Source organism: Enhydra lutris, unplaced genomic scaffold (assembly GCF_002288905.1).
Source record: "Enhydra lutris kenyoni isolate GAN:26980312 unplaced genomic scaffold, ASM228890v2 scaffoldscaffold43, whole genome shotgun sequence".
In the NCBI taxonomy this organism is placed as follows: Eukaryota; Metazoa; Chordata; class Mammalia; order Carnivora; family Mustelidae; genus Enhydra; species Enhydra lutris.
In genome coordinates, this window is record NW_019154127.1 from 11,232,286 (window position 1) to 11,245,274 (window position 12,989).

Sequence of the window (12,989 nt, forward strand, 5' to 3'; positions counted from 1 at the left end):
CAGGGCTTTGAAAACAGAAATCCACATCTTCAGGAAGAGCAGGCCTCCATCAGCCCGCAGAACAGGGCGCTCCGGGCACAGGGTAACCAGGCGAGAGAAATGCATTCCGAGCGCTTTGCACACAGGATTAATCGAATTATAATTTAATCATCTGATCAAACACTAATTAGCATAATCACTTGAAGGGGGGAAGAGGGCTGGAGGAACACCTTGGCACTCCTGTTCTCAGTGACTTGGCCTGAAAGGGGATAGGGTTTGGATTTCCTCCTTTTCTGTGTGAAAAAATTAGAAGCAGATAGTAAATCCAGCTTAATCAACGGCAAGTATCAGCAGCGATGAGTTTGACAGCCCAGGAATTACAGCTGAGATTCAGAGCATCTTCCTCTGCCGTCTCTCCCGGGCCACCGCAGCACCCACAGAAAAGCACAAACCTAACATTCCTGTGTAGGAACTGAGCCCCACACTATTTAACTCAGGGTCACTCAACCCCTGCACGACTGACATCTTGGACCAGATAACTGTTTATCACTGGGGAGGAGGGGTGTCTGTCCTGCACATTGGGGGACGGTGGGCGATATCCCTGGTCTCCAGAGCCAGCGGCACCCCTCCTCTACGAGAACTGTGACAACTGAAAATGTCTCCAGATGGGGCCCATTGTCACCTTGTGGGGGGGGAGGTGCAGTGAAATTGCCCTTGGTTAGAACCACTAAATTCACAGAAGACCACCATTTGTCAAGATCCTACCCTTTTCCAAAATGATCAGATCATAAGAGGGCGTGGGGGAGGGGAAGTCTTTTATTTCCATCTGCCAAAAATAATGAGCTCCAGAGTTTCCTTTCTGTCTCATGGCTCTTTTTAGAGCTCACAAGAACCCAGGATGCCAATGCCTGGACCCTCCAGACAATTATCTAAACACCAGCCTCCCCCGACGCAAAGATCTCCAGACTTCCATGGGCACCCCCGAGGGGGTCACCCACAGGCTGAAAGGACCCTGTCCCTTGCATCCAGACTTCAGCTGATGGATCACCACAGGTGCCTCCACCTGCCCACGTAAGAACCCCGCCTCCCCCGCCCCCGCCCCCGCCCCGGGGAATCAGTGGAGCCGGAGGAGACCTCGGACCCTGGGGCCATACGGCTCTCTTCCCATACTCTCCTGTGTGCATGGAGGTTCAGATATTTGCTCCAGTTTCCAAGGAAAGAGAGAGGAAGGTGAAAAGAATAACAAGAGACAAGGACAGAAAGCCGCTCCACTCCCAGCAAACCCATCTCCACTGCAGGGGGGACTCCCCGCATGGCCCTGGGCAGCTGGGCCGTTAGACACCCCGGCCCAGAAGATGCTCGCGCTTGCGGAGGGAGGCAGGTGCCAGGAACCGAAGGGGGAAACACTCCACACTTAACTGTGGCATGTAATAAATATTTTCTACGGGTTAAGGTGATTTACTCTAATAATAAATTTGAGTCACACAAGCTCTCATTTGTGTTTCTTCTAAAGAAAGTGTTTAACTACTTACAATGACTCGTGCGTCTCTTGCAGGTCATTAAACTTGATGATGGAAATATTTATGCCCTTCCCGTGGGGGAGAGATCAAAAGAGAGTGACCTACGCTGGAGCGAAATTTTAAAGAGAACAGTCTGTACAAACTGCAGCGGTTTTGAGAACTCCAGATCAGAGAGGGACTAGGAGCTATTTTCGACGAGATCTTCTTCTGCGAACTCCCTCGGCAGAGCGGCTGACTTCCTAGCACAATGCCCCCCTTTTAAAGGGACGTAGGAGTAGGAGCCTATTGTTGCAAAGAAACGGGGTCTCCCCTAATTCCTGGAGTTCTGAGTAAGCAGAAATCACATTTCTTCAGCCTGCAATGCCTTTCATACCGTTTTCTTCTAAAGCTAAATATCAAAACAGCCGCTCTGAAAGACGATCTCTACGGTGAATCACAATAAAATCGCCAAAGCATTATAACATCAAACTTGTTTAAGATGCCTGGGAGGGAAAGTTATTTTTAATATTATCTAAAATAAGATCTCAGGACACAAAAGGATATTTTTTAAGGCTCTGAATTTAGGCCTCTCTCCAGCACATATTCAAGTCTATTTTAGTTCAGAAATCAAGGACACGGTGTTTTGAAAGGATTATTCTGCCACTAGTAATTGTCCTCGATTTTAGTAGACATGTGACAAGGTCTAAAAATGCACGTATGTCCTGATCCACCATTTTCTCTTTTTGTGACAACGTGGGATGACGGTGCGCGCTTCATACGATACACACAGTCAGTTTGAGGTCATCCGCCTCAAAGAAGGAGGCAGAGACCAAGGAAACCCAAAAGAGCAAAAGATCCCCAAGCGGTTTTATCTGACTTTGGAAAGAGCTTGAGCACCGATATTTGAACGAAGGCGTATGTCATGTTCCTGGGTTGGGACCAAAGCAAAACCTCCCTCTGCCAACAGATCCGTTTTCCTCTCCTGTCTCAATCTGCCCTCGCTCATCTCCCAAGATAGATGGGCGCTCTATATGTATGTCACCCACTCGGGTCCGCGCTATCGGCTTCCTACTTGGAGCCATGGCACTACATGTAGGTGTCAAAGGGCTTCTCTGCTAGGACTCCGGCAGCTGGCAAGGAAGGGGTCAATGTGATAAAACAAAAGGGAACCAGGCCCCAAAGCAAAGCACGTGCTGGCAATAAACCAGAACACCCAAGAAACTCTAGTAAGAAAAAATGGCACGCACAGACATGCAAACATATGTATGCTTAGATGCAAATGATTCCCAAACTATCAGCACCCAAATTAGGAGTGCCCCTGATGGGGTCACACCTCCCCCTACTAAGTAAGGGTCTTCTCTGTTTCCAGCTTTTACTCCCCCAACCTGCCCAAACCCATATGATCGAGAGTCAGTGACTCCCTACCCCCACACATGTTCATCCTGCCAGTAAATCGCTACTCAGTACAGAGTTCACCAGGAACTGAAGTCCCCCTGAAACTAAACTGGGTTGGCTTTCTAGCCAGTGTCTGGCCCTCTATGTCCAATAGGGGCCAGGAAGCTCCTTTCCAATGTGTGTGTTTCCAGAGGTGGTTTGTGGGGCAGCAGGATCAGAAAAGTAAGACTGTGTCCTCAACCATGCGGACCTCAGAGGTGCAAAACCAGACCTTCTGGTGGTCAGAGGTGGGAAACTATACAACTCTTAGCTCAGTCTTCTGCACAAAGTTGGGGGCCTATGGAGGCAGGGAAGGAGATGGCAAAGGTACACGGTGGAAGGAGACCTGAGGAACTTTTTCCGAGTATAGCCCTTTCCCAAAACGGTGCCAGCCTCGGAATCTCCAGTGTGAGACTCATGAGGGGACCGACTCTCCAAAATATTTCCTTAGCTTCTTCTCCCCTGCCCCAGCCTACATGGCACTGAGAACCAGCGGCCTTGATCTGTAGCTGAGAAGATCCAGAAAGAGGCACATCACCAAAACAGGGCCCAAGGTGTCAACGGACTATGCCTAGAGGCAGCCTGGCCTCTCCTTCCTCCTCGTCTGTTCCTGTCATCCTGATATGGGGGCTGGTGCAGCCCCTTTCTCCATATCTTTGGTCTTCCCATAATCCCTACTCCCACTGCCTCCAAGCAACTGGCACCACCAAAGCCCACAGCGTTTTCTCCCACCCCCATCATCAGTGATGGGGCAAAAGGGAGAAGGAGAGGTCTCTTGGGACCATAAATAATAAGAGGGGGGTGGTCGGGGCTGGTGACGTGAGACGCCACAAGACACGAATGAACCACGGATCAAAGTAATTGCCCAAGACAAATACCAACGTCACGTGTAGGTCAGACTTTTTCTTCCCAGCTTTCTACGTAAATATCCATCAGGTCGATGTAAAACAGTAGCCACGAAAGATGTAGTAGGTGTTGATCTGGGGGAGTCCTAACATGCACGCACGTGTCGGGTAACTAACCATCCCACTTGCTTTCCATGCTCATGTCAAGGTACCTGATAGGAACTGCTAACCTGGGTTTCACCAACTTGAATAATTTATGAAAGAATAATTCTTTCCCTTAGGGAGTATTTCACATTTGCTATGCATTTCTTGTTCAATGGCCAGAGTGGCCAGCGACCACCCTCTGCAGGAACTGCAATGACCAGCTACAGGATAAGTGGAAAATTACCCAGGGACCCCTGCCCCCTGTGTCAAGTTGCTCATGTTGCAGTCAGGGGTCTTCAGCTCACCCCGAAGTCTCACATGTAATATTACAAAGCATCTTTCTTTCTTCCCTGGGCAGCTACAAATCGGTTATTAAAAATGCTCCACAAGCCAATATTAAGAAATAAACAGTGTAATTAAGCAGACTGGGATTTGGGGTTTCTGGGGTCCTATGGGAACCCAAGATCAAATCAGGCCACAGTGGAGAGAAGAGATGAATCTCGGGTCTCTCTAATGAGAAAATATGTTTACTCAAAAGTTTCCACAGCATAACTCAGGTCCTTTATGTAGAAAAAAAATGGGACGGGGGATAACATTTAAAAACACACAGGACTGCAGTGGTTCTAATTATCTTCCTACTTTGTTTCTGTCCTAGGACATAATCACAGAAATCTTGCCATTGCCCTGAAGGTCCATCAGTGAGTGAGGAAGCAGGGGTTTCGCAAGGAACGTCCATGCTTTGCTCACTGTTAGGAGAAGGTGTGGATGGTGAGGGTCTCCACTGCCATCGGCCATTTCACACAGCCCAGCTCCTCAGTGTGTGACACAGGTCACCTCGGCAAGCATCCTGCCTGCTGGGGGTTCCAGTCCCAGCTGGACGTGATCCTCACGGAGGTCCCTGAGGGTGTGGAGGGCCCCTGGGGATCCTGAGGTCATCGGGATCTTCAGAGAGTGTTATCACCGCTGTAGGTTTTACAGAAATGTCCAGTAATTTGAGAGTTCAGGTGCCTAGAAAAAAGAACCCTAAACTTCCAGTGTGTTTGTGCACAGCAGATAAGAATTGTTTAAATTCTGTGTAAAATGAAGCTTAAAACTATTTCCTGGTTTCTCATTTCAATATTAGAAGAGGTAAGGTTCGGGACACCTGGGTGGCTCAGTCGTTTAAACATCTGCCTTCAGCTCAGGTCATGATCCCGGGGTCCTGGGGTCGAGCCCTGCATCGGGCTCCCTGCTCAATGGGAAGCCTACTTCTCCCTCTATTTGTGCGCTCTCTCTTTCTTTCTGACAAATAAATAAATAAAATTAAAAAAAAAAAAGAGGCAAGGCTCACGTCAATCAAACTTGGTAATTAAATAGTTCACAACGCCTTCCACCTCCTCAGCAAATGTGTGCATCCCAGTCTGGAGAGGCTGGCCACAAAATGGCCCATTTTACAGATGCATCCTCACAAGACGAAAGGCAAATGCTTTTCACAGCGTCCGTGCTCAGGGGTAGGTCAGGACATGGCTTTTGTTCAGATCTCCAACCCGTACACCAGCATACAATTCATTCGATTCCATACAAATTCAAGAGTCCTACTCTTAGTAGAAAATAAGGCCCACTTGAGACTAGTAAAACCAAAGTGTTACAAGGAACAGATGCAGTGCTAGCTAGGAAGGGAAACTAGTTCATTGTTAAGAGCAGGTGTGTTCTCTTTCCTTTGTCCGGTAGCATTTACGTCAATCAAGCAGCCTGTGGTGACTTGGCCCGCCCATCTGGCCTGCCCGTCTAGAAGAGCGGGTGGAACAAGTTAAATCTCCAGAATTTAGTAACCGATTAACATGGAGGAGACTGTGATCTTACAAGAGCCTAAGTCTGAACCCCTCTCTCAGTACTTGCTCTGCTGCAAATGTGCGGGCGGCCTCGACCCTCCCACTGTCTGTGGCTGACCTCCCAGAGCAGCGATGGGTGCTGCCCAGCGAGGCTCTGTGGCCACGCAGCATGCTCCACACCCTCCCCAGACCTACCCAGGCCCAATTTCCAAACAATACATACACCGGCTCCCTACCCCACCTCCAAGTCAGACACAGACTTCAACTCAGGGAGTGTTTCTAGAACATTCTGCAGTGTCCCCAGCGATTTCTCAGGACCTCAGCAAGGGTTGGTATGCCTTTTTTTGTCTCCTCCAAAAGTTCTGTATGGTGCCAGGGAGTTAGGGGAAGCCGGCATTCGTTATGGAGGTGATCTCTCGCGTTTTTCCATTCCTTCTTTCACTGTCTCAACCGCTGCATTTAAAAACGGCGTTCTATAAATAGCACTGCTTGCTCACTCTTAAATCTTACTCACTGTTGTCTGTGTAAAAATAACTTTAATAGGGATGCGGGTAAGATTTATTAATGTCTGTCACTCTGTCTGTCTGAGCAGGAGAGCCTTCCTTCCTCTACTTTCAACAAATATCTTGTCAACTCTGTTCCTCCCCTCGCTGCTAAACTAGAGCATATATTTACACATTCCACGGGGATCGAGACCAAAAATTCACCCAGCCGAGTGACTTTTTTAAAAATACCGTAATTATTGAAAATCAACACAGAAATACAGATCATCAAATATCAAAAGATAGTAAATATTATAAATTTTGACACCTAATCTGATTTTTGTATTGAAACAAAAGTTGAAATTTCAATGATGAATAAAACACATTCCTTTCATGGTACTTTGATGAAGGAACCAACTTTTACATTTGGTTCCACTTTGTTGCAAAATGAGAAAGAAAGAGATAACGCTGAGAAACTCATAAATCAATGGGATACTTAAGAAAAAAAATAGTAATGCGATTTTTTTTTTTTTTAAAGACAATTAAGACCTAAGAAACTGAGCTTTGTTTTGATGTCCCGGGTGGCTCTTTGGTGAAGAAATGAATTTCCAAGAATCCCCAGGGAAACCTCTGTGTCAATTTCATGTTTCTGACTGGTTTTCGGAACGCGGCAGGGCGGTGATTGTATAGGATTTCTGAGTCCTGTGCTTAGCACATACTTGAGAACACGGGGGTTGGTGTGCTTGTGGACTTACTTTCTGTGACATTTGACCCAATCCACATCAGGAAGAGCACACAAAGCGACTGTACCACCATAATGGCCCAGTGTGGAGTTCCAGCGCTTATTCCAAATGTGAATCCATTTGGGGAAAGAGAGGAAAATGCCCCAGAAGCATTTCTAGCAAATAAACGCTTGTACAGCCATCAAGTCCGTGAGTCAGAACGACATGGCAGGAGACAAGGAATCTAACAGTCGCTTAGGTTCCTTCCTCACCATGGTCTCAGGGACAGGGGAGGTAGGGGTGGGAGAGAGGAGCGGAGTGGGGGAAGGAAGGAGGGGCCTGTCCGTCATCTGTCCCTTCGTTCACTCGGTCAGCCAACATCCCTCTCCCCTTACTCCATGCATGCAGTCTGCACAGTGGGTCTAAACGGTGGACCTTCCCTTCTAGAGAGGGGACAGCCAGGAGTCAAAAAGCGCCAAAGAAATGAACAGTGATGGACTGCTCCAGACACTGCCAAAACAATGGCCAAGGTTCCATGACAGAGCATAATGCGGGGACCTAATCTGGGGGAGCAGGTCTCTGAATCCAGCCCTGCCCAGCGTCCTGACAGGAAGCTAGCTAACCTCTGAGCCACGAAGCAGTCATCTGTCTGCCCCACGGTACTTCCCTCCGGCCCCCCTGGTGGAGAGTGTCGCCTGCAGAAGTCATGCTCCAGAACTGAGTACAAGTCGGGCTGCTGGAATCTTCCATTCCCACTGTCTTATGTTAACCCAGAAATTCAGGGAGGGAAAGGCAACTTCGAATTTTCTCCTATTTTCGAAACATTAACAAGAACACAAATATGGGGGGGAGGGACGTAGAAGATGGGGATTTCTGCGCCCAGTTCTCCCGGAGGGGAAGCGTTAACACCGGCCCAGGGGAACAGGTGCTGCCCAATCTGCCTGGGGGAGCGGGGAGGGGACCCCTGGCCCCAGAGCCCTGCGTGGCAGGGAGACAGACGGACTGCAGAGGCGCGGGAGCGGCAGCATTACCCCTGTCACCATCAGCAGGAGGAGAAGCCAGCAGCGCCTCTTGGAATGACATTGGAAGGTCAGCCAATCAGGCGCGGGGCTGCTCCTGGAGCTGCCACCTCCAAGAGGAGACGCACACGCGCCTGGGCCGGGCTCCCCCGCCAGTTTGGAAGGGGCTATGCAAATGCACCTTCCTTTCTGCGCACCTTCTGGGTCTCAAAACAGTGCTGCGAGCCGGGTCCTCCTTCGTAAAATTGGAAACAAAGACGGCCGGCCGCTGCCTGCCTGCCCACGGCCTTCGCGCCGCTCCCGGACCCGTGCTCGGAGCCACCGCGGAGTCTGGGCCCTGAGACTGGAGCGGTCGCGGGGAGGAGAGCCTCCGATCGCCGCGCACAACACAGCCGCGCTTCCCGGAGGCGGGGGCTCGCCTGCTCTGCTGAAGAAGGCTGGCTGCACCAGTCTGGCGAGGTTTGCCGCCCACTAGTGTCCTATGGCAGGGACACAATTGACATGCAGGTAGCACCACCTCTCCGTCTCCCAGGCCGGCGACGGAGCCGGCCTCCAAGGGCCAGTGTGCCACCCGGCAGTGGGGAAAATGCCCCGACGCGGCTGTTCTGGAGAAGGCCCTGGCCCTGCTAGCTCTGCCGGGGCACCCGACCCCCGGACAAACCAAGGAAACCAAGGAAATGCTACTCAATGCCCTGCCTCCGCCAAGCCTCAGTGTCTCGTTCCGCCCGCCTGTCAATTACTGATGAGGCACATTCAAATCTCACCCCGAAAATTCAGCTAATTTTGTGAAACTTGGATGCCATCGATTTTGCAAATGCAGCCACTGAGAAATCCAACCTTTAATTTTTCAGACATAAATATCTAGCCTCCTGCAGTGTTCATAGGTTTTTCCTTATAAAACAACCTTCTCCATCTCTCTCTCTTCTTCTTCTTCTTCTCTCTCTTAGCCCAAAATTTTAGACCGAGTTTCAACACACATTGCATGAGTCCCTTCAGGAAATCGTCATCGCATCTCATCCCAGACACATCCTTGATAAAACACTTGGAGAGCTACATGGAGGTCCAGGAATTAGGCATTTAGATTGGCAATTTGTGGGGGTCAAAATTGTTTCCCCACCAGCACGCTGTGTATTGTCCCCATTCTGCCCAGCGGGTCCCTGATTCCCCGAGGCAGCACTGAACAGTGGTCACGCCAAGGATCCTACAGGAGGGAGTCAAGAAGTAGAGTTCTTCTTGGCATTTATTAAAGGTCTGCGTGGCATTTTGTTTTCCTACAGAGGGCATCTGGCAGGGGCACACAGCTTAAGAGAGCTAGAAATTTCAGGTGAGCTCTGAAATGTTGAGATAGAATTGGAATCTGCTTAATAAAAACACAGGAGGGAGAGGAGGGCAGGAGGCCCTGAAATTATTCACCTAATGATCCCGTTCACTTGTGTGTATTTACAGGAATAAAATAAGTCATTTTAAAAGCCCTCAAGGTGCATTTGTACTCACCAAGGTCTACTCCTAAATTTAAATAAAACATCCAGTTTGCAGTATGGGACACCCTGCCGAGATGAACTGGTGAGGCCTGAAAGGGGCTGACACCCCACCTCCACTCTGAGGAACACCTGTCTCCCTCCCACCTCCCACCTTCTCTAATCCCCACGAGCTTCATGAAAACAGCAAAGCAGCAAAGGTCAAGATCCCATGGCTCAGGAGAAGAGGTCAGGGACACATGTGTACATAGAGATGCAAAGATACTGTCAAAAAAATGTATTCGATGTAATAAATATGCTTACTGTTCCTCATTCTGCTTATCCAGAGGCCTGTCTATGCTTTTAACAGAATCTTAGACTTGAATGTGCTCAGTGGGGTTAAAACCAGGAGAAATTGTGCTTAAACACAATGCAGCCTGATCCTGTCCAGAAGAGCCATCCAGGGACGTGTGTGGATATGTGTCTCCACATTCATAGACCCCGATTCCTTGCACTGTAACTGAAGGTCTCCCGTGAATATTTCCAGAACACTGCAGAACCCGTTGACTGCTTTAAACATCATGACAGGACCTGATCAGGTGAGGTAATTCATTCAAGGGTTTAACCCATGAAGGGACGGCCTTCTCACTTCTATTTGTCACCCAAAACCCTGTCTGTAGCCTGTCCAGCAACCATGCTTTTATTAAGAACTAAATGTACATTCCATTACATCAGTGGGAAAAAATGCTCTTGCCCACTATGAAAACGCAGCTGCCCCAGTGGGGTTATTATTTTGTTAGCACCCCCAGATATCAAACTGCCTAATCTGTTACAAATAGATTTTTTTTAAATCATGTCAGACATTTTTGATGTTTGAGGCCTAGCGGTCATCAGCTTAGGTATTAGAACTCATAGATCTTTTATCACACACATTCGGGAATTTTTCAAAATTAAGGTAGACCAAACTACGACAGTTGTTGAAATATTTTTTTTCCCCCAAGTCTCATTCAGATAGGTAAGAACCATCTGATTTCGCATTTTTGAAATGTGGTCCTATGAACAGACAGCATTCCAAATTGGACCCTTGGTCTATTTTCACATGACCATATATTTTATGATCCTTTGCACGGCAGGCATTGAACATCATTCATTGAGAAACTCTTTAAAGCTAATTCCCCCCCCCCCCCCCCCCAAATGAAAGAGCCCAGAGCTCTACGGTCGGGCCTTTCTTTTTTTAATTTTTTTTTTTTTTTAATGCTTGGTCATATAAAGAGAGGGCCATTTTTATATAAAAGAGTTCCATAGCCTTCTGTAAGATAGCATCAGGCCACATAACACAGCCATGTAAAATATGCATTTGCATATCAGCTTATACTGTAACATCTACCTGTGTTCATTGCAGTCCGAATAATAGCGCTTATCAATCAACTTTCAAGGTCTTGAAAAAGGTGCAAGAAGATGATGCTCAAGGGAAAAAAAGGAGATAATATACTCATACACATGCACAGACATATTCTTTGCATATATTTTCCATGTAGAATATTTGAGGTTTTACACAATTTCTCACTCTCTGATTCTCTTATGATTCTTTGAGTATGAAAATTATTATTTTTTTAAAAGTCACACACACTTACAGCATCCTGGATCAGAGACAGTACCAGAAATTCTCCAATACTATTTTTGTCACCTCTAACCATGAAACTATAAAAGGGGAATTGATTCCATCATCCTGAAACACGGACTTCCCAACAGGATGGAGATTTCATTTCCTCCTGTGATCCCGGCCTTTCCAAGGAGTCCAGAGACATACGCCCTGACAGGTGAGACAGGCCATCAAGGCTTGGAGGCACGGGAGAGATGGATGTGATTTTTTCATCTTCTCCGAGCTCACATTAGCAGAGCAGCATAAAGGGCCAACCTTCCTGGTGCATCACCACACATTAGCTACGGCAGATCTCTCCCCCAAGGTAAATTCCCAGGAGGCTGCGGAAGAGGTAGAGTGCCCTCTGGGAAAGATGGGGTCATGTCAGAACTTGTTGCGAATCTCTCCTGCTGGGAAACCTCCAAATGAAAGTTCTGAACACTTCCCTTTAGGTTATATTAGAGAGCAAAGCATCATTGCCTGTTAATTTCAGGAGCGCCTCCTTTCAGCTCCACCTTTTCTTAGTCATCATTTTTTTTTTTAATTTTACAAAGTTTATGCGTTTCCTTTGGCCTGTCAGTGCGATGATTCTGAGGATGCTGTCTAGATAGGCAAAGAAAACGCACCCCTATGCAGCTAAAACTCAGAGCTTCCCTGTGCATCTTCCAAGAAAATCTCAGAGCCTCCCCTTGGCTTCTGGCATTTTCTCACCAGGGCGAGATTTCCTCCCTCCCACCCCCACCCCCACACGCGCTCTCCCTCTCTCCCTCTCTCTCTCTCTGTCTCCTGGGTAGGGGATTCTGCTTAATGGTTTAATTTTAACTGCCAGCAAGTCATACATTTCATGCAGATTGGTGCTCCAAAATTTGAAATGGGAATTTAGGCTGTAGCCAGGCAATGCCAAATGATGACAATTTCCCCCAGTTCCCAAATGAGAAGAAGCCATTCATACATGTGAGTTCATATGTACGCCGTGACAGGCGACCTAAGGTGCAATCACACTTACTAATTGGGTCTGACTCAGGCAAGAGCGATAGCTTTCCAAATCCCCAGGAAGAAAGCATTTCAAAATGCAATACTGGCAGGCGCAAGGAAAGGAATGCTATTTACGATAGTCACTGATGTCATCTGTACAACTGTACAGGTGCTTTTAAAAATTTGTCAACATCTCAGATGATGTCATGCTTATGAGTGCATATTTTTACATAAATGACTGGGAGGAATCTGTAGTACCCCAGAAGGCTGGGGAGAGGGGAGGAGGGGGAAGGACGGAGCTTTCTTAAAGGCTTCGTTGCTGCCACGGATGAATTGTAGCAGATTTAAAGCCCATCTTTCATAAGCTCAAAAAGCTCTGAATGCGAAAGCAAGTGTTCTTAATTGACCCTCCACCTGCCCACACTCGGAATGTCATGTCCCTTTGAGGTTGTCATGTGTCAAAGCAAGCGGCGATCTCCCCGGTCTCTCCTCCTCTCGCCAAACCTGGTTTATTCTGAATGAGGTAGCTGTCTAGTACTGGAGTTAGCTCCGAGCCGTCACTTTGCTAGGTAAGCTCCTTTAAATGATTACAGAGCAATTTTTCCCTCCCGGCCTCTCTACATTGCCTCCTCTCCTCCCCAAAGAAATAAAAATAATATTAAAAAAAAAAAGGAAGAAAGAAAGAAACGCATGACAATTTAAGCCCAGATGGGGGGAGCAGAAGGGAAAGACTTCACCCATGCATCCAATGCCCCCACACTCCGGTCCATACAAGCCATGAAATTCACCACAAACCGAAAGGCTCACCATTCGCGAAGCTCTGGAACAAGGAGAGAGCCAGTATCCACATGCCCCTGCTGCTCCCCGGCCTCCCGCGAGCGACGCGCCGGCCTCGCCCCCCGCGCTCCGCCCGGCTCCGCTCGCTCGCCACCTGCCCGGGGGCCGCCGCCCGCCCGCCGCCGCCGCCGCCGCCGCTGCTG

The 12,989-nt window shown here is 48.3% G+C and overlaps 1 protein-coding gene across 1 annotated transcript in view; it reads right to left on the reverse strand.

The window, feature by feature from the left end:
- Positions 1-12,989, reverse strand: part of LOC111155672 (DS cell adhesion molecule) — a 766,750-nt gene that overhangs the window by 753,242 nt on the left and 519 nt on the right. The window contains exon 2 of the mRNA XM_022515961.1: positions 12,817-12,986. Within this exon, the coding sequence (XP_022371669.1) occupies positions 12,817-12,986 (170 nt within the window). The remainder of the gene's footprint in view (positions 1-12,816; positions 12,987-12,989) is intronic.